Source organism: Pelophylax lessonae (assembly GCF_965119305.1).
Source record: "Pelophylax lessonae genome assembly, chromosome: 2".
In the NCBI taxonomy this organism is placed as follows: domain Eukaryota; kingdom Metazoa; phylum Chordata; class Amphibia; order Anura; family Ranidae; genus Pelophylax; species Pelophylax lessonae.
In genome coordinates, this window is record NC_138769.1 from 721,379,792 (window position 1) to 721,402,291 (window position 22,500).

Below are 22,500 nucleotides of genomic sequence, written 5' to 3' on the forward strand. Positions count from 1 at the left end.
AATCCCAGACACTGAATCTCTAGACGCTGAATGGGACTCGTTCTTCGCGACTAATGACGGTACCTCGGATGTCCTGACGGTGTGGGATGCGTTCAAGTCCCATGTGAGGCTGAAACTTTCCCATGCCATTTCCACTTTTAAACGTCACTCTAGAGCTTCATACGCCCAGGTGCTGGAGGACTTGGCCTCTATGGAGGATCAGTATGCTCTTGCACCGACTCCGGATGCGCTCGCGGGCCTTAAATTGCAGACGCGGGTGGCCGAACAGCTTAGTTACGAGAGAGCTAGGCATAAATTATTTTTCGCCAAGCAGCGGATATTTGAACAGGGAGAACGCCCGGGTAGGCTTTTGGCACACTTGGCGCACCTGGATGCCCGCCCTCCGGTGGTCATTTCCCTAGCGGGTCCGGATGGATCCCTGGTTTCTGACGCTGCCAAGGTTGCCAGCATGTTTGCGTCGTTTTTTCGTGACACCTATTCCTCTACGGTGGCGTACGGGGCCCCCGAGCTGGATGGGCTGCTGGCTGACCTGTCCCTCCCTCAGTTATCGGCGGTTCAGGTGGAGGCCCTTGAGGCCCCTATCTCCGCCGAGGAGGTGCAGGCGGCTATAGCTAGTTTCGCTCGCTGCAAAGCTCCAGGCGTGGACGGGCTCCCTGTGGAATTCTATGCACAATTTTCGTCTACCCTTGTTCCTAGGTTGGTGACCCTCTATCGATCTATTTTTAAGGACGCTACCCTTCCTGACTCTATGCGTGAGGCCCTCGTTGTTTTGATCCCGAAGCCTGGGAAGGACCCTCTCCAACCTGAGTCTTATAGGCCCATTTCCCTATTACAGACTGATGTGAAAATCCTTGCTAAAGTTTTGGCCATTCGTCTAAATAAGGTTATCCTGACGTTGATACACCCTGATCAGACGGGCTTTATGCCTACAAAAAACACTGCCTATAACACTAGACGTCTATTTATGAATTTACAGGCCTCGCATGCCCAGCTGGGAGCTCGGGTGGTGGTCTCACTTGACGCGGCCAAGGCCTTTGATTCTGTCGAATGGAATTATCTATGGCATTGTCTGCGTATCTTTGGCTTTGGTCCGCGATTCATCAGGTGGCTGACTATCCTCTACGATGCCCCTCGGGCACGGGTTCTGGCGAATGGCTGGACCTCGGACGTGTTTCCTCTCTCCAGAGGCACACGTCAGGGGTGCCCTATCTCCCCTCTACTCTATGCCTTGGCGGTGGAACCATTGGCGGCGGCTCTTCGATCCCATCCGGGTATTGAGGGGCTTCGTGCTGGTCCACTGGTGGAGAAGGTTAGCCTGTATGCTGACGATATGCTTTTGTATTTATCGGATGCTGGTCCTTCCTTGGCTTCGGCTCTGCAGGTCATCGAACACTTTGGTAAGTTCTCTGGTCTACGTATCAATTGGGACAAGTCCCAGATTCTCCCCATGGATGCCTCTCCCCCTACCTTTGCCCAGGCCTCATTGCCCCTTCGACGTGTCAGCGTGATTAAATACCTGGGTATACATATATCTCGGGATCTTTCGGACTACGTTTCCCTCAATATTGAACCGGTTATATCCCTGTTCAAGGCTAAACTCCAGGCGTGGGCTAAGCTCCCGCTGGGGGTGATGGGGCGGATAGGTCTCCTCAAGATGATTCTGCTCCCTAAAATTTTGTATGTTATGTGGCATTGCCCGGTCTATATACCACTCCGCTACTTTAAGGTCCTCGAAGCCCTCTGGAACTCGTTTATCTGGGGATCGGCGAGGCGCAAATTGTCGTCGCGTACGATCCGTCTCCCGATCTCGTTGGGCGGTCTCGCGGTCCCCGATCTTCCCCTGTACTATTTGGCGGCTCAGCTATCCCATTTCTACCACTTGGACAAACAGGACAGTCTGAGGTGCCGTCTCTTGGTCTGTGCGGACTCTGGCTTCCCGGTTCCCCACCCATTCTGTGACCTCCTTCGGGGGGTGAAGGGATCCCACGGGTCCTCCCCACGTGGGAGTCTCTTGCATAACTATAGACGTGTCTGGGACCTGGCGATGCAGAAGATGGGCTGCGAGGCCCTACACGCTGATACGCCGCTGTGGTTTAATAAACTTCTACCAGAACTTTTACAGATACCTGATCCCAGTGTCTGGATCTCTAGGGGTGTCTTCCTGCTCTCCCATGTATTGCACCGGGGAGCAGTGAAGTCATACAGCCAACTTAAGCAGGAGTTTGCCCTCCCATCTCATATGTACTTCCGATACATGCAGCTCGATCACGCGCTGCGGGCCCAGTTCCCGGAGGACTGTCCGATGGTGGAACCCTTGGACTTGACTAGGGTCCTCATGGGCGCGGACCACTGTAAGCTGATTGCCCTTCTGTACGAGATGTTGCTTACGCCCGCGGCCACCAAGATCGCGTATGCGTTGAAACCCAAATGGGAACCTTTGTTGGGAGAGATACTGGATGAGGATTGGGGGGATGTACTGATGGGCGCTAAGTGTGCTTCCCCTAAAATGTCGGACCGCTTTACTCATGTATGTATCCTTCACCGTACATACCTTACCCCTGTACGTATGGCTAAATTTCGTCCCACCCAGGCGTCCCATTGCCCCAAGTGTCTGCTGTCGACTGGCACATTCGACCATCTGCTGTGGCAATGTCCGCGAGTACGCGGGTTCTGGGCCCAAGTGGTCCAGTTCCTCCACGATCAGATGGGCGCGCCTGTGACACTCGACCCTAGATTGTGTTTACTGGGACTCCTTCCCGATGTTGAGATTAACAAGCACGTGGCCCAGTTCTTGCAGGAGACCCTGTTTCAGGCCCGTAAATTGCTGGCCAGAAATTGGATCCAACAGGCGGTGCCTACCTTGGCGGCGTGGATTGGCGAGATCAATAGCACTCTCCCCTACAAAAAACTTATTTATGTTAATAGAGGTTGCCCGGGGAAATACCATAAAGTGTGGGATAAATGGCTAAATTCTTCCACTACTTGTACATCGTAATTCCTAATGCATTGTGTTTCAATTATCGTATATCTGTGTACACTGTTCTACTAATTGCTATGTACTCTCGTGAGCTGGCATTGACTGTCAAGATTTATGGACTGGTTTGTTCTATATTGGCTATCTCGCAGCCTTTTCTTGTTGTATATCTCCTGTTGTGTTTCAGTACGCAATAAAGTTGTTTTGATTTAAAAATATACCTGGTCACAGTAATGATAACATTGGCTGGGTAGGGGTTAAACATCTATGGCAATCAAAAGGTTAAATGTGTGCCTAGCCAGTTTTCTTTGTGTACTATGTGAGGTGCTTTTACTAAAGGATGCAATGGATTTTACTCCCTGAAGAAAATCCACCCCCCCCCCGGCAGGATGAAGCTCTGCCTTGTTTACATAGATAGAGCTCCATCTAGCCTCAGTTCCCTCTGATCGGCGGGTGCCAGCAGACATCCATTGACCGTCACCCTCTGATCGGCTTCTGCTTTGACAAATCACTGCAGAAGCGCCGCCCCCTACCAGGAAGTACAGAACCACATGTATAACAGTAAATCTGCTATTGGACGGTCGGAAAGTGGATATTTTTTATAAATTGTTATAGGCATTTATAGTGGGCCCCTAATTTACGTTGACTTTTACATACTATCCATTCAGACCGGTCCCTGGTTTAGAGGAGTTTACAATTGGGGATCGACCCATTATCAGCAAAGCCGATATATCGGGGGCCGATATGCACTTTCCCCGATATATCGAATCGGCCCCTGAGGTTGCCGATATTTCGGAAAGTGCTTATACCGGAGTGATGGCTGCAGATAGAGGCATCACCCGGTATCGGCGCCCATAGCCGACAGTCGGCTGTCTTGTAATGGCAACCTATGCGGCTGAGAAGCCGCTCGGCTGTCATTACAAGGAGCTGAATGGGACGCCCCCCCCCCCCCACGCCTTCCGCGGCTGGCCCGGGTCTTCCGTCCCACCGGGAGACCCGGGCAACCAGCCTGCACGGCCGCCGAAGAGAAGACCCGATCAAAGCCGCATTCGGCTCTGATCGGGTCTCCGTGTAAAAACCCGAAGTGATGTTATCACTTCCGGGTACTCGGCGCCAAATTAAAAAAAATTACAGCATTCAAAACAGCCAAAGTTGGCGTTTTTAATGCTTTTAAGTGCAGGGGGGGGGGGGGGGTTATATCGGTCGATCACTACTTGCAATCTAAGGTTCCTATCTTACATTCATGCAGATAAAAGGCAATTTAGAGAGGAGCCAATTAAACTACCAGTTGGTCTTTGGAGTGTGGGAGGAAAATGAAGTACCCAGAGGAAACGCATGCAAGCGCATGCAGATAGTGTCCTGGCCAGGATTTGAACTAAGGACCCCAGTGCTCTTCTTTTTTTTTTTTTTTGAACAGTGAGGTAGTTTTAGACCAAGCCCAGAAATTCAGAAAGTCGATGTAACCTAGTATAACTACCGTATTTATCGGCGTATAACACGCACCTCACATTTAGGAGGGAAATTTTAGGAAAAAAGCTTAAAATTTTAAATAAACAGCATTGAACTCAGAACTTTTTTTTTTTTTTTAATCAAATGCAGAATCAAATGCAGTCTTACCTGTGCCCATGAATGCAGCCTCATCAGCGCAATGTCAATAAATGCAGTGTCCATCAATGCAGCCTCCCCAGCACAGTGTCCATCAATGCAGCCTCCCCAGCACAGTGTCCATCAATGCAGCCTCCCCAGCACAGTGTCCATCAATGCAGCCTCCCCAAGCGCAGTGTCCCCAATGCAGCCTCCCCAAGCGCAGTGTCCCCAATGCAGCCTCCCCAAGCGCAGTGTCCCCAATGCAGCCTCGCCAGCGCAGTGTCCCCAATGCAGCCTCGCCAGCGCAGTGTCCCCAATGCAGCCTCGCCAGCGCAGTGTCCCCAATGCAGCCTCGCCAGCGCAGTGTCCCCAATGCAGCCTCGCCAGCGCAGTGTCCCCAATGCAGCCTCGCCAGCGCAGTGTCCCCAATGCAGCCTCGCTAGCGCAGTGTCCCTAAAGCAGCCTTGCCAGCGCCCTTACATTGCACAGATTGCCCATATATTTAAAAAAAAAAAGCCGGGCAGCGCTGAGGCAGAGGGGGGCGGGCCGTGCAAGGAGAAGTGAGTATGAGCCGCCGCTGTCATCTGACGTCCCGGCGCCTATGATAGACGTCACACGTACCGTGTCCCGGCATTGGGCCACTGTGCTGCCTATCATAGGAGGCGGGACTTCCTATGACAGCAGCCGCTCGTCCTTCCTTCTGCTCCGCCCGGCCCGCCCCCTCCTCTTCCTCTCAGCGCTGCCCAGCTTTTTTTTTTTGCCCTCCATTTTTAGGAGGAAAAAGTGCGTGTTATACGACAATAAATACGGTATGTCTTCACTGAAGAGTTTATTTTTTCTGCTAATAAACCTTCAAAACCTTGCAATTACAGAGAAATCCTGTGCCATTCCAACTGGTAGAGCTCAGACTTCCCAGCGGTGTCGGAAATTGTAGCTACCATCCACTCACTTCACGCGTCAATTGGCTTATCTCTATGATGGACTGCTTCGTTGGTCAGTCAGAATGTGCAGCAAGAGCTGACCTGCTTTGTGGCCATCAGAGTGCTGAAGCTTTGCCTTTCAGAGCACCTGGTGACATGGATTGAACTGTAGGGGTCTTGGAGTCTATTACATATCTGTAGGTTTATAATATTTGAATGACAGTCACTTATAACTGAACATGCGAAGAGCTGGTGAGATGTAAGGTGCAGGTCTTTCATCCTTGTTCTGGCTTCACTATCTCTTTAATCGCTGGCTTAAGCCGGCCATAGACAGTTCGAATCACAGCTGAGATCCAAGCCATCTATGGGCAGCCTGAATGTTCCTAAGTTGATTGATCATCTTGGGTACAACCAGCCAGCTGTATTTTACATGTGAATATTGCTAGCGGCTTATTGGCGATAGCAGTAATTACTGTGTTCTCCCGGCAGGGACTGCGCCCTCCATCAGTAGAACACAATGGCTCTGCGGGAGGGATTCCCCCATTAACACTGGCTGTGCTGATGGGGAAATCTAGTGATTTTCTTTCCAGCAACCATAGGTTGCAGGAGACAAAATCGCTCCGTCTATGGCCGGCCTTAGAAAGAAGCATGGAACTGTTAAAGGGCAAAAATTTATAAGCCTATTACAAGACAATTTTATGGTGCAGTTTATTGAGGCCCAACTGGAAATGATGCTCTGTTGGACCAAGTAATCTTAAACCATGCAGAGCTTATTACTCATGTTCATATAAAAGAACATCTGGGTAGCAGTAACCATAATATGAATTAATTTAAGCTGTAAGCAGCAAACGCATACAGGAAATATAAAAACACTTAACTTTAAGAGAGCAAATTTTCCAAGGATGAGGGCTGCTCTCCAAGACTTGGACTGGGAGGGAATATTGGCATCAATGAACACAGAACAGAAATGGGAATTCTTCAAAAAGACTGTATCCGAACCCTGTATGGACCCTTACTTTTAATATCTTTATAAATGACATCGGGTCTGGGATTAAAATGACCATTTCAGTTTTTGCAGATGACACCAAGCTTTGCAGTGGAATAACTTCTTTACAGGATGTCTCCAATCTACAAGCTGACCTCAATGCACTGTTTGATTGGGCAACTATGTGGCAAATGAGATTTAATGTTGATAAATGTAAAGTTATGCACTTGGGGGCTAAGAATATGCATGCATCATACATACTAGGGGGAGTAGAACTGGGGGAATCCATAGCGGAGAAGGATCTGGGTGTTCTGGTAGATCCTAAGCTTAATAATAGCTTGCAATGCCAAGCTGCGTTTTCCAAAGCCAGCAAAGTCCTTTCTTGTATTAACAGAGGCATGGACTCTAGAGAGTGAGATATAATTTTGCCCCTGTACAAATCATTAGTAAGACCTCATCTGGAATATGCAGTTCAGTTTTGGGCACCAGTTCTTAAAAAGGATATCGGGGAACTGGAGAAAGTGCAGAGAAGGGCAACCAAACAGATAAGAGGCACGGAGGAGCTCAGCTATGAGGAAAGATTAGAGGAACTGAATTTATTCTCTCTTGAGAAGAGGAAATTAAGGGGGGATATGATCAACATGTATAAATATACAAGGGGTCCATGTAGTGAACTTGGTGTTGAGTTGTTCACTTTAGATCAACACAGAGGACAAGGGGGCACTCTTTATGTCTAGAGAAAAAACGATTTCATCTCCAAATATGGAAAGGTTTCTTCACCGTAAGAGCTGTGAAAATGTGGAATAGACTCCCTCCAGAGGTGGTTCTGGCCAGCTCAGTAGATTGCTTTAAAAAAGGCCTGGATTCTTTCCTGGGTGTACATAATATAAATGGGTACTAAAATTTATAGGTAAAGTTGATCCAGGGAATATCCGATTGCCTCTCGGGGAATCGGGAAGGAATTTTTTCCTCTGCTTTTGCAAATTGTATTATGCTTTGCTGGGGTATTTCTTCTTCCTCTTGATCAACTGCCGGTAGAGGATCGTGTTTGTATATGGGATTGTATGGTTGGGTTTTCTTTACTGTTTTTTTATTGGTTGAGCCAGATGGACTTGTGTCTTTTTTCAACCTGATAACTATGCATTCAGGACTAGAGTTTAGGCTTTACAGGCTAGATAAGGGTGATTTCGACTTTAAAAAGTTCCAGGCAGATCCGTATTTCTATCCTTACATATTCGCTTAAAGCCCAACTCTAGGAAATTGGTCTTTAAATAGTAATCACGCTTTTCCTAGGGCTGTGTTTCCCCTGTACACTCTATCAGCCTTCTGTATTTTAGAGAGATTGAAGAATAAAGGTACTGTCGCTGAGTTTCTCTCTGCCTTTCTTTGTGTTTCAGGTATTAGCCTGAAGCCTGTGCGGACAGCCACCACCCTGTGTGTACCAGATCCTATCTTTAATGACCGGCAGAGCCACACTCTGGTGGCACCTTCAGACACCCCAGTGCAGAGGCTGCTGCTCAGTGCATACTCCATGCAGGGTCTTTCTGGAGGAGGAGGGGTAACATTCGAAATGTGGTGTAGGTAAGGTGCCCGGACAAATGAGATTACAACAAATCACATAGTAAAATTAACATATATAGTATATCTTATCAAGGATGTTTCTATTACTCTATTTAGACCATATTTTTATCCTTTTCCATTTTTAAGCCTTTCTTACATTTTGTTGAAAGTTGTGCTGTTATTTTTCTTGCCGTGTGTGTTTGTATATTCTCCAAAAACTGACTTTACCAATCGGAATGTTAAAGTGGACCTGTCACATTGCAGTAAACATAAAGAGCATCATGTTAAAGATATTCTGTCTCCTTCGAAACACTTTAGTATCCCTTTACCTTACTTCAAACTGATTGGTAAACGCACACTGTTTCATTTACATTGTCCCCTTTATTTTTGTATGTGGATGATGGCACTGCAATTAAGTGCCTTTTTCCTAATAGATATACAGATTTCATATGACTCAGCTCTCTCCCAGCCTATCTGTAGGGAAACCTAAGGGGGAGCTTCTAGTCCTCTGCTGCTGGTCACATGTTCAAAAAAAAAAATCCAGTCTGTGGAATAAAGAGTAAAAATGAATAGTTAGTATCAATAAACTGTTTTAAATTGTCATACAAATGTATATTTGAAATCAAATTTTTATTATTTTGTGGAAATGACATGGTGTGGGCGGATTTCTGCTAGTCACGGGCTGTTTCACGCTCCTCCAGCCTGTGTCTTAGAATAACGGGGAGATGAAGCCTCTATTAATCTACATGTAATATTATTATACAGGATTTATATAGCCCCAAAAGTTTACGCAGCGCTTTACAATATAAATGGGATACAGTACAGTTACAATACAATAAAATACAAGAGGATTAAGAAGGCCCTGCTCAGAAAAGCTTACAATTTCATAGGGTGGGGCAGGTGGTACAAAAGGTTGTAACTGTGGGGAATGAGCTGATGGAAGAGGTAAAAGGTTAGTTGAAGGAGTGATAGGCTTCCTTGAAGAGATGAGTTTTCAGGGATTGCCTGAAGGCAGCTAGAGTAGGAGATAGCCGGACTGGTTGAGGTAGAGTGTTTCAGAAGATGGGAGAGACTCTGGAGAAATCCTGGAGACGAGAGCTTGAGAGTAGAAGGTCTTGAGAGGAGCAGAGAGGATGGTTAATATCCCGCCCCTATTGTGTTTAGCTGGTTAGTGGGCATGAAGGAGGAGGGAGAGAGTGGGCTGTCATTTAGCACTGTGTATACACCCACATGTGTGACTTTATAGTCACATGGACTGCTCAGATGTGATAGGCAGGAAATTCTCAGCATAGAAACTCAATGAAAACTGAGCATGTGCAGAGTTGTCATTACAGCCGCAAAATCCCTAGCTGAATTGGGGAAATTAACAGGAAGGGGGAGTTAGAGAACAGCAGGATCAACCAGGTTTCTCTTTTGTTCATTGACGGACACAGCTCCTGATTCTTCTTAACCATTGGGTTATACTGCCCCCTACAAGAGTAGGACACTAGGCAGGAAAAAGCTTCACTACGCCAATGGGCAGTCTCAGGGGTTATACACCCACTCTCAGCTATTGGCACTCAGTTTTTTTCTGCCTAGTCAGGAGTAAGGACCTAGTTCCTTGCTGGGATCTCTGGTCCTGGCAATTTTTTTTTTTTTTTTTTTAACTGGAATTATAGATGACAGCCTGTCCGGGTGGGAAGGCTTCCTTAGCACAGACATGCTCAGGGGGTCCGGACTGTGGCCAAACTGCCGATGAATGTACTGGAACCTCGAGCGATCAGACTTTGTCTGGCTCATTGGACAATTCGTCTTCAGGGGTGTACAGTACGAATTCATTCGGATAATGCCACGGCCGTGGTCTTTATCAATCACCAAGGGGGGCACAAGAAGTGTCCTGGCGGCTCGGTAAGTAGCTGGCATTCTAAGGTGGGCTGACCGATTCATTCCAGCCCCTCAAACTTCTGCCACAACTCCTGTGTAGGATCCAGGCAGAAGGAATTCGGGTCATTCTAGTGGCTCCAGACTGGCCTCGCCAGTCTTGGTACGCTGATCTGCTACTTCTGGTCGCTGATGCTCCTTGGGGACTTCTTCTCAGGGAGGATCTGTTGTCCAAAGGACCAATCTTCCATCCTGCTTTACAGTCGCTGGCTTTGACGGCTTGGCTCTTGAAAGCCAGGTAATGAAGGATGGAGGTTTGTCTGAGTCGATGATTCCTACGCTGTTAAAAGCTACTTCTAGGAAGATCTACCATCGTACGTGCAAGACGTGCATTGTGTGGTGTGAGTTTCTCAGGGTTCATCCTCGCTCCTTGGTGGATCGGATCTTAACCTTCCTTCAACAGTAATTGGCCTGGAGTACCATCAAGGGCCAGATATCGGTTTTTGGTGGTCTTTTTCCAACCACCTTTGGCCACACACTCCCTGGTGCGTACCTTTTCTTCAGGATGTCCAACATTTGGTTCCTTCAGTGCGGGCTCTGTTGCCGCCCTGGAATCTTAATACAGAAGCCTCCCTTTGAAAATATTCAGTAGGTTTCCCTGCTTCACTGCCCCAGAAGGTGGCCTTCTTTGGTGGCTATCACCTCTGCGCGCAGGGTGTCAGAACTGGTGGCGTTATCCGGTCGGTCGCCTTATGGTGATTCCTAAGGATAAGGTGGGGCTTTGCGTCTGTCCGTCATTCCTTCCTAAGGTTGTCTCTGACTGTCATTTGAATGAAGACATTTTGTGGCCTCCCCTGTGTCCCAGGCCTAAACATCCAAAGGAAATTGCCTTGTATGCCTTGGATGTGGTTCATGCAAATAGAGTGTACATGCAGCTACGGAGTCTTTTTGGAAGTCAGACTCTATTTGTGCTCACGGACGGACCTTACAAAGGGTTGTCCGCTTCTTTTGTGAACATTTCCAGATGGATCAGACGATGGTTCTGGCCTACTGCATCAAGGGTCAGGTTCCTCCTTTCCTGTCAAGGCGCACTCTACTAGAGCTCTTAGTGTCTCCTGGGCTTTCCGTCTTCGGGCGTCAGTGACGCAGGTTTGCAATGCGGCCAACTGGTCGTCGGTGCAAACTTTTATACAGCTTTTTGTAAAGTGGATGTGTTAGCATTTGCGGATGCTTCTTTTGGTCGCATGGTTTTGCTGGCTGCTGTTTAGAGGACCTGCTCTTTTTTGAGGGTGTATTGTTTTTTAAGTTGAGCTCCAGTTTATTGTTGAGCTAAATGTTACCTGATTGGCTATGGTTAGCCGTGGGATTTTTTTTTCTGCTGTTTCCCACCCCTAATGTTTAACACTGCTTTGGAACGTCCCAATGGTTAACCACTTAAGCCCCGGAGGATTTGGCTGCTAAAAGACCAGGGGGTATTTTACGATTCAGCACTGCGTGACATTAACGGACAATTGCGCGGTCGTGCAACGCTGTACCTAAACGAATTTGACGTCCTTTTTTTCCCCACAAACAGAGCTTTCTTTTGGTGGTATTTGATCACCTGTGCGATTTTTTGATCATGTGCTATAAACAAAAAAAGAGCGTCAATTTTGCAAAAATAACAATATTTTTCACATTTATTTTATATGAAATTCCCCCCCCCCCCCAAAAAAAAATGTAAAAATCAAAATTTTTTAACATTTTTGGCCAATTTGTTTTATGCTACCTATGTTTGGTAAAAAAAAATCGCAAAAAGCGTATTTTGATTGGTTTGCGCAAAAGTTATCGCGTTTACTAACAAAGGGAAAGATTTTTGTCATTTTTCTTGTTTTTTTTTTAACACGTAATGGCGGCGATCTGCGATTTTTTTTTTTTGCGGTACTGCGACATTGCGGCGGACAGATCGGACCCTTGACTGACATTTTTAACACTTTTGGGGTTACCAGTGACATTACTGCAGTAATCAATTCTATACATATGCACTGTGAACGAGCCAGGCAGGTGCGCGCCTCGGCAGGCGCGCGCCCGCCCGCAATTGGCTCACAAGTCAGTGACAGGCGAGTGATGTACCCATACGTCACTCTGCCTGGCCGGGGCTGACCGCCGCAGAATATATAGTCGTGCGGCGGTCGGCAACCGGTTAAGAAGAATCAGGAGCTGTGTCTGTCAATAAACGAAAGAGAAAATTGGATTTTTGACTTACCGTAAAATCTATTTCTCTGATGTTCATTGACAGACACAGCACCCACCCCTCTGTGGAGTTTGCTTTCTTCTGACACTGCTTGTAAGAAAACTGAGTGCCTATAGCTGAGAGTGGGAGTATACCCCTTGGGACTGCGACTGCCCATAGGCGTAGTTAAGCTTTTTCTTTGCCTAGTGTCCTACTCCTGTAGGGGGCAGTATAACCCAATGGTTAAGAAGAATCAGGAGCTGTGTCCGTCAATAAACATCAGAGAAATGGATTTTACAGTAAGTCAAAAATCCCATTTTTTTTTTTTTGCAGAATATAGAAAACAAACCTCATAGTGATTGAGTGAGTATGAAACGCATGTAATACACCATTTATTATTCATTTTTATGATGTGGGTTTACTGACACTTTAACCACTTAAGCCCCGGAGGATTTTCCTGCTAAAAGACCAGGGGGTATTTTGCGATTCGGCACTGCGTGACTTTAACGGACAATTGCGCGGTCGTGCGACGCTGTACCTAAACGAATTTGACGTCCTTTTTTTCCCACAAACAGAGCTTTCTTTTGGTGGTATTTGATCACCTGTGCGATTTTTTGATCACGCGCTATAAACAAAAAAAGAGCGTCAATTTTGCAAAAATAGCAATATTTTTCACATTTTTTTTATATGAAATTCCCCAAAAAAAAATGTAAAAATCTAAATTTTTTTAAATTTTTGGCCAATTTGTTTTATCCTACCTATGTTTGGTAAAAAAAATCGCAAAAAGCGTATTTTGATTGGTTTGCGCAAAAGTTATCGCGTTTACTAACAAAGGGAAAGATTTCTGTCATTTTTGTTGTTTTTTTTTTTAACGCGTAATGGCGGCGATCTGCTATTTTTTTTTTTTTTGCGGTACTGCGACATTGCGGCGGACAGATCGGACCCTTGACTGACATTTTTGACACTTTTGGGGTTACCAGTGACATTTCTACAGTAATCAGTGCTATACATATGCACTGTTACTGTAAAAATACACTGGCAGTGAAGGGGTTAACTTTATTTGGGAGGGAGGGGCTGTGTGTGTCCCTAGGGGCGTGGTTTCTACTGTGATTGGCTGTGGCTCTAGCTGTAAGGACACTGATCAACGGATCTACATACTAGATCCGAGTGATCAGTGTCTTTTACAGTGAGGAGAATGACAGGTGGCTTGTTTACACAAGCTGCCTGACATTCTCCCTCTCCCCCGACGATCGCCGAGTGGCCGGCGGACATCGGGTCCGCTGGTCACACGCGCGGGGGGGGGTCCATGACCGCGCGGGAGCGGGAGCACGCCTCCGTGGGCGCGCGCTCGCTCCCCAGACCCTCCCAGGCTAGTGACGTTAATTAACGTCACTCTGCCTGGCAGGGGCTGACCGCCGCAGTAAATCTACTTGCGGCGGTCGGCAAGCGGTTAATAATTACTTACATGATTGTAAAGGTCAAAGTTTATTCATCCTTTTAATGCTTTACATTGTTAGAAATTTGTTCAAAACAAAATTTCCATCCTGCTCCTTTGAATTTTCTTATTGCTGCGTTAATTTTGCCCCACTAATGATTAGCAAATGAACAAACGTTCTTAAAATGAAAAATTTTGAATGACATTTTACTAGCATATACCCTGGCATTCAATATTACAGCAACCTATTATGGGCAGATTTCAGGCATGTCTGTGGGCATTGCCAAAGTCGTTATTATGTCCCTGGTCATAAGAACGGAATTTGCTGTAGTCCTGTAAAGGGGGTGGGCGGATTTACTTGATGACCTGGATGTGCGAATTAGGAGGAACTGAAAGAAATGCAGCTGGTCTTTGGGTGATGCTGAGAAATGATGGCATTTTATGGTAGGGGCACATGCACAGCACACCCAGAATTACAACTATATGAAGCTCAGTTTTAACAACTTGTCTTGATTTTGCACAATTTCGCAAGCAGAACCAAAGCACAAAATGTCTTTTTTGAATTTCTAAACTGATTATAAATGCAGATGTTTGATTGCATAAAGCCACATGTTCTTTTTGTATCCCTTACAGGTACTATTACCCGAATGTCAGAGACCAGATGGTGGCTAAATGCGTGCTTCCGTTGTCCCGCCTGTGTGCTATGGTGACAGTGCATCATCGGGAGGAAGTGGGGATCCAAGCATTCTGTCTGCCCCTTACGCTGAGAAGTGAAAACCCAGCCGAAACTCATACTCCCTCCTCTGGTAGCTGCAACTCGTAATTCTGTATCTTCTTAAAGTAAAACTATGGGCAAAACTTTTTTTTTTTTTCATTTTGGATAGAACAAGGGAGGGTTATAACCCGTCAATTTTTTTTTCCTGCCATTTCTGTCTCATTGCAGGAATTTTGCTTCACTTCCTGTCCTATAGCCAAACAGGAAGTGAGAGGAAATCCCTGCAAATTAGGGGAATTCTTTGGGGACCCACCAGGTCACCAGGACAAGTAACCCCGTTGGAAGATTTCCCCTCTATTATTTTTCAGGGGACATCCCAAAATATGGGATTTTCTTTTACTTTCAATGATAATGGTAAACAGGACAAATAAAGAAGGTGAATCAAGGGAGAAATAAAGACCTGACAGGTATTCTAATTCCCTCTCCACTCCATCCAAAACCTTAAAAAAAAAGCTTTGCCTTTAGTTCTACTTTAACCTCTTATAGTCTACTAGTAATGTACCCAAATTCTGATGAGATGGGTCTCAAAGGGAACATGGTTAAGCCTAAGATATTTATCTAAAAATAACAACAGTGCTGAAGTGCAATACTCATGTATTCAGAAAGATACCTTTTGGAGCCCTCTTGCATTGTAGGTCCACACAGCCCCATTGAGCCTTAACGTTTGTCCAAGTTGAAAGTAAGTTCTGCTCCTTCTGACACTAAAGCCAGCCATAGAAGGATCGAATCTCGGCAGGTTAAGTAGGGACCAGCTGAGATTCGATCCATCAAGGCAGGCTGGTTGTACTGAAGTCATTCCAACAATCAACTTCAGTACAAATAGCTTATTGAATTTATTGCATGCAATTGCTGCACGCAGTTATAGCTGCCAGCAGTAATCACTGTGTTCTACTGCCAGACAGCCTATACAATAGTTAGTGGAGTTAGTATTGATGGGGGAATTGAGCGATTTTTTTCCTTTCCTGCAACCCATGGTTGCAGGATATAAATAGCATTACCTATGGCTTGCCAAAGTCTTTTCCTTTTGTCATTCAACTTTCAAATGCCGGAACCTCAACTGCTTACTGATGTTCAATCATTTGACAGCTAACCAAGGTCATCAGTTTGAATCCCAACCATAGCACTACCTGCACAGAGTTTGCATGTTTTTCCTGTCCCTGTGGGTTTCCTCCCATACTTCAAAGACATGCTGGTAGGTTAAATGGCTCCTGTCTAAATTGCCCCTAGTATGTGTGTATGAATGTGAATTAGGGACCTTTTTAGATTGTAAGCTCATTGAGGGCAGGGACTGATTTGAATGTATAATACATGGGTAAAGCGCTGCGTAAACTGACGCTGCTATAGAAATACCTAAAATAAAATAAATTAATAAATGATAGGGGGTGGGGCTTAGTTTTTGGACAGGCAGGTCCAGCGCTCAGGGCTAAATGTATAGCCTTGGGCCTTGAATCCAAAGGAGCTTCACATATCCTGGTCAGGTACACTTAAAGGATAAGTTCACCTTTTGTAACACCCTGAATATGTAATGCATATTCAGGGTGTAACATGTTACAGATGCACCGGCTTCCGTTCTCCCCGTTTTTACAGCTAGCAGGTGTTCTTCAACCCCCTGCCCCCTCTGTCACAATCTGCAAAAAAACATAGTCTTCTGTGAATGGGAAAACGACAAGGTCCGACAGCCTTTGGGGCTGTCAGCTTGTAGTTCTCAATGAACTATCACAGCGCTGTTGAGCGACGTGGTAGTTCATGAAGTCTTCCTGGCAGTGTAACTGTCTGGCCATATCAGAGGTACGGCTGGACAGATATACGGACAGTATACAGGACCGTGGTATTACACCCAGGATCTGCTAATCGTGGGTGCAATGCTTTATAGGTCCGATACAAAAAAAATGCATATTTTTTACCTGCATGAAAAAGTGCATGTATTTATTTATTTATTTTTGTAAAGGTGAACTTATCCTTTAAAAGGAAACCTGTAATGAAACAGTTACATACTGCAATTTCTGACCTACTGAAAATGTTGGTTTCACTGACTAGTGTTTAGGAGTGAGGGGTGGTGGCAGGCCAGAGTTTGACCGCAGAAGCGGAGGAAGATATTTAGTAGAGCACCCCAAGTTTTGTTAACGAAAAGATAAGATTATGGTTCAGATTTGAACATACACCTGGAGCTGTCTGCTCTTAGAACTTATAAATGCCCTTTAGTGAACAAGTTGACTATACTCGGTTACAGCTTATCTAAAGACTGTATGCACTGGCAGCTAAACACATTGACTCTTAGATGCAGCAAATCATTGTCATTTGATAGTGAAGGCCGGTCAGTACAGCATTACCGAACTGTCACTTTGTGATAATAATCTGTCTCTGTGTCCAATGCTGATCATACCACTAATTGCTTAATATTATCCTCTTTCCAGGTTTACTCAATGTAAATGTGACCTACAGAAGATCGGTCAGAAGCCTGGTGGGTGTATTGGCTACACGCATGGTCTCCATATCTGTTCAGATCCATCGAGCCACAGGACTCCAGGCTGCTGCCAGGTACAGCTGCCCCTTCTCCTCTTTCTCTGTACCCCATGCCATATATTCAATTTCGGGGGTATTAACTGCAGTAGTGCTCTTGGACCACATGCAAAGCTTTTTTGTTTTTTGTTTTTGTAAGCAGAAAGCCTTTATCCCTCTTTAGGCTCCTTTCACACACTCCGTCCGTTGGATGGAGTCCGTTTTTCTCGGCGGGGGATCGAGCCGCCGATCCCCCGCTGAGCAGCAGGAGGACAGCTGTGTCTCCCTGCTGTGTGCGGAGACACAGCTGTCAGTTCCCCATGCATCTCTATGGGGGAAATCGGATGGGAACGGACCGTCGGTCCGTTCTCATCCGATGCCATCGGATCCGCTGGACGGATGGAAAATAGGGTTTCCATCCATCCAGATTTGACGGATTGGAATGGGTCGGATGTCAGCGGACATGTCTCCGCTGACATCCGATGCCCCATAGGAATGCATGAGGGGACCGTTCAGATCCGCCAAAAAAACGGACAGGCGGATCTGAACGGTCCGCCTGTGTGTAAGGGGCCTAAGGCTAACACAACCAGACTTCCAGCAGCATACAAAAATGGTCTAATTTCTTTAAAACTACAAAATAACACCTCGTACGCACTATTCGCTTTTTTTCGTTCAACCCAGCAGGGCTGAAAAAAAAAAAAAAAAGACTGACAGCTCAGGAGGAGCCACTGTACTAACTATCCAATGTTAGTACAACGATCTCCCCTGCTGTTCTATTGTCCCTCAGCCATTGGCTAAGAGCGCTGATAGGCAGAACTTTTTCGGTCATGCCCCTTCCAACCGACTCTAGTACACTCGGGCCGAATGTCGGTCGGTTTTTATTGAACCAGCTGATGCTGCCTGATATTCAACCCTTGTGTACTAGGCTTTAAAGTCTGTATCTTCAGCACAAAATAACATCAACAGTGTTTCATTCATACAAGGATTTTACCCACAAGAAGTATAGTACTGCTCAAGCATATTTAGGCAGCTCCCCGCAGTTATGCAATACTCCTAACACTTGTCTGCTCTCAACTCCTCACTACTCCGCACCTATCCTAGGAGCTTTCTGTCTTTTAAGGATCTTTTCCTGCAGGTAGGTTTACTCTTTCTGTACCAGAGTCCCTGTAATCAGAGTTGAGGGTTCTTTTCCACCCAAATATCTCTCCAACCCGCTGAATTCTGTGTCCCAAATGAGGATTTACCAAAGAGACTATAAGACAGTCCTCTCCCCTCTGATCGGACTACCCTGGAAACCCCTCACCCTGTATTGGTGAGAACCCCAACTGCATACCATTCATCTCCCTGAAATGGACCACAAACCAAATATGAGTGAAATATAGCGTCCATCCAGTGACCCATTCTTGGCTTTCTGTACAATATATAAATAAAGGCGTTGATTGGGGGAGCTGAGAACCTCTGACCTGCATAAGCAGAGGATCCGGTCTTCTCCATGCACCTGCACAAGCTGTCGGAAGCTAGAGGCATGATGTACCCCGCAAGCTACTCTGGGTATGCTTTTCTCCTGCTGTAGGTTAACAATTTACTACTGTGGGGTAACGCAGTTGGGCCAGGGTCGTAATGTATGGATAGTTTATGCTAACTGCCATACCTGTTGGCACGGTAATATTGGTCTTAACATCTCGCATTGTCTAAAGCTTTGGTTATGTTACGGCTACTGAATTATGAGTCTGATTTCAACCTGACATGTATACATCGATAATGCTTTGTGGTATTCAAGTATTGGTTTGCCTTCAGGATGCCCTTACTTATTGGCTATGTGCTGCACTCTATAATGGCTCTGTTTTGTATGTTTGTATTGCTTCTTATTTTTTTTGTTTTTTTTCTTTTCTGTATGTTGCTGTTACAGCGAAAGTTTTTTTCTATAAAAATGATCCAATTCAAAAAAAAAAAGAAGCTGGAGGCATAAACCAAAAGTATAGGCATGTAGACTTTGATCCTCCTTTGTATTTCCTAATGAACGATGGTTGGACAGATGCTGGAATTCAGTAATAATCATTTGCATATGTGAAATTCCATTACCATCCTTTTTTTTTTTTTTTTTTTTTTCAGTTATTTTCTTTCTTAGAAATGGTCAGTTAACTCAAAACTGTTTTGTTTATCTTTTGACAATTTTAGAGAGTTAAAGCTGAACTTCAGGTGAGCAACTGAAAAATCCATATAGCGGTTTTACTTATAGCATTGGTAATTCTTAGAAACCAATTATTGTGATCCAGACACCCCTAGCTAGACACCTACTAATTAACCTTCACTGCAGCAGCACAGCTTAAGGACACACATGTTGCATGTTGATTGACCAGTGCTGTATCTTGGCCCAGGCCTAGGGCGGCACTTTGAAGGGGGGCAGCAAAAAGCTGCCCCCCACACGAAAAAAAAACAGCCTCCTCCCAGCTTCCGCATGAAAAGGCTTGCCGGCTTGCGCTACACTTTTAGTATAGTGCCAGTCCAATGGGGCAAATTTGGCCAGAGGGCAAGGTCCAGGAGGCACTGATGAGGTGGCACTGATAAGCTTCACTGATGGGGCTACACTTATAAGGCAGCACTGGTATGCTGCACTGATGGGCGCTAATAGGCTTTACTGATGGGCACTAGTATGCTGCTCTGATTTCCACTGATGAGGCGGCAATGGTGGGTACTGATAAACTGCACTGATGGGCACTAATTAGGCTACACTGATAAGTTTCACTGATGGGGCTGCACTGATATGTTCCACTAATGGGCACTGATAGGCGGCACTGATGGCTAGTGATGAGGCTGCACTGATGGCCGCTGATGAGATGCACTGATGGGCACTGATGAGATGCACTGATGGGCACTGATGAGATGCACTAATGGGCACTGATATAATGCACTAATGGGCACTGATAGGCTGCACTGGTGGGCACTGATGGGACTGTACTAATGGCCACTGATGAGGCTGCACGGATGGGAACTGATGAGGCTACACTGATGGGCATTGATGGACTGTGGTTGTGGTCTGTGGTTTACAGATGACAGGGTGGGTCATAAACAGGAAGGGGTGTGGCCTTTACAGGAAGGGGTGGGTCATATTTAAATTAGGGGTGCCCAAGTTTAGTCAGGCCTAGGGCAGCACAAAACCTAAATACACCACTGAGAGCAGCTGCAGATTAATGAGGTCTTCCCTCTGTTCATTCTGCTGTCTCCCTTTGCCCTGTCCCCACCACACATGTGCCCAGCTGCAGAGGCTTAAGGCCCGTACACACGGTACGAAAATCGGAAGGAAAATTTTGTCTGGCGAACGATCTGGCAATTTTCGGATCGTTAGTATAGTGCTTTCGATAGCCGATTACGAATTTTCGGACGACAAAAACTGGATGTGCAGGCTATAAAATGTTTATCGTACGTCAACACAACGTCCGATTTTCGTTTAATTAGTGCAGTTTTCATCCAAAAAAAAATCGTTAGAGCAAGATGAAAGAATACATAAAAAAACAATTCAACACATGACATCACTTCTGAAGTTGAATTCTGTCGTACGGGACTTTTCGTATGAAAGTAACCTCTTTACTTTTGACATGAGACCAGCATGCAACACAACGGACGACAGATCATTCGATAATCTGATCATGTGTACGAGGCTTTAGAGTGCTCCCCGCTCTCTTTAGGTCTTTTGTGCAGGATTTCACATGGGATAAAAGCCTGCAGAATTTTGCAAAGTTAAGTGTTTCTACTGGAGACCTCAGTAGTTAAAAAAAAAAGTCCTGTAAGCTCCTTCTGCAACTGAATTATCACTTTTGGTTGGACAGTCTGTCGGCCTCGTGCTTGTCATGTTATAGTTTTCTATTTCCTTTCAGAGCTCTCGCAGAAGAAGACCCGTCTTTTCAGTACAGCGCAGAGGTCGGGGTGAACGCCTTTGTCATAATTCGCCCATCGTTCTTACCGGAGGTGGAAAGTCGAAACACGCGTACTGTGGCTCGCAGCTTTTGCCCTGAGTTCGACCATCATTCAGAGTTCCCCTGTAATATTTTGACTCAGAGGAGCAGTGGGGAGTCGTGTAGCCTGGCAGAGATCCTTCACTCCTCCGAGATTGTACTGTCTATTCACCACCAGAGCGCAACATCTGGTAATCAGTCTCTCCTTAACCACCTCTGTATTATTTGAAATGTGCTGTTGATGATGTACTGTGGCTTTGTACACTTTTATCCTTCAGTAGACTCAGGAGAAGGTAAAGCAACCATGTCACCAAATTAAAACTGTTAATAAAAGGGGTTCCTGTTAAAAAGTAAGTGATTAAATGTACTATGTCCAAACTAAGGCCCTCCAGCTGTTCAGGAACTACAATTCCCATCATGCCTAGTTATGTCTGTGAATGTCAGCGATTGTAGTGGGAATTGTAGTTCCTGAACAGCTGGAGGGCCGTAGTTTGGACACCCATGGACCATTAAATGATCTCTCACTAAAGGGAAATTCTCAGCTGAAGCCATCTTTAGAAACTGAGGAGTGGTGATCTCTTGATCTCCCCAGTGCTCAGGATTTTCTCTCACCGACCTTGATGTCACTAATCACAATGTACTGTGTCTTATAGTTGCATGAATGTTGGCGTGAGGAACCACTGAGCACTGGAGCAGGAGATAGAAAATATAAAGAATGCTCTCTAGGAGAGCAATGGGCAGCAGGAGAGGCAGATATTCTCTTTTATGGCAATCTATGGTGCAGATTTTTCTAGTGGGCGGCCATATATCCTCAGTTTTTGTATAGCAAGTTTACAGGCAGACCATCTTGCTCATCAGCTTCAGCTGTATGCTGTCCTAGTCATGAAGAACTTGGCTTCCCAACCAAAATAATAAAATGCTATGGTCTGCCCTGGATGGCAAAGCAATAGGTTATATTTCCTGGTTAAATCATTTTTTATTGCAGATATATCTTTGAAACACACAGTAATACAAAAAATAAATGGTCTGCCCACGCAGGGGCTATGAATGGCGACATGAGGAACACAAGAGCACACAGCATGAACGAAGGAGGCAGGGCCTCCTTTGCAAACGATCACAGTTAAAAAAGAAAAAACTGTTAACATATACAGTACAGACCAAAAGTTTGAACACACCTTCTCATTCAAAGAGTTTTCTTTATTTTCATGACTATGAAAATTGTAGAGTCACACTTCAAGAGGTAGTCACCTGAAATGGTCTTCCAACAGTCTTGAAGGAGTTCCCAGAGATGCTTAGCACTTGTTGGCCCTTTTGCCTTCACTCTGCGGTCCAGCCCACCCCAAACCATCTGGATTGGGTTCAGGTCCAGTGACTGTGGATGCCAGGTCATCTGGCGCAGCACCCCATCACTCTCCTCCTTGGTCAAATAGCCCTTACACAGCCTGGAGGTGTGTTTGGGGTCATTGTCCTGTTGAAAAATAAATGATGGTCCAACTAAACGCAAACCGGATGGAATAGCACAGTGTTTCTCAACTCCGGTCCTCGGGGCACACTAACATTCCAGATTTTAAGTATTACCTTGGGGAGATGCAGACTAGAATACTGAAATCACTGAGCAGCAAATTATATCACCTGTGATTTATTTTAGGTTTCTTGCAAATCTGGCCTGTTAGTGTGCCCCGAGGACCGGAGTTGAGAAACACTGGAATAGCATGCCGCTGCAAGATGCTGTGGTAGCCATGC

The 22,500-nt window shown here is 45.7% G+C and overlaps 1 protein-coding gene across 1 annotated transcript in view; it reads left to right on the forward strand.

Moving 5' to 3' along the window:
- The window catches only part of C2CD3 (C2 domain containing 3 centriole elongation regulator), a 220,837-nt gene that overhangs the window by 113,400 nt on the left and 84,937 nt on the right, over window positions 1–22,500 (forward strand). Inside the window, exons 18-21 of the mRNA XM_082245743.1 lie at window positions 7,864–8,047; window positions 14,164–14,336; window positions 16,720–16,843; window positions 20,680–20,948. Of these exons, the coding sequence (XP_082101869.1) occupies window positions 7,864–8,047; window positions 14,164–14,336; window positions 16,720–16,843; window positions 20,680–20,948 (750 nt within the window). The remainder of the gene's footprint in view (window positions 1–7,863; window positions 8,048–14,163; window positions 14,337–16,719; window positions 16,844–20,679; window positions 20,949–22,500) is intronic.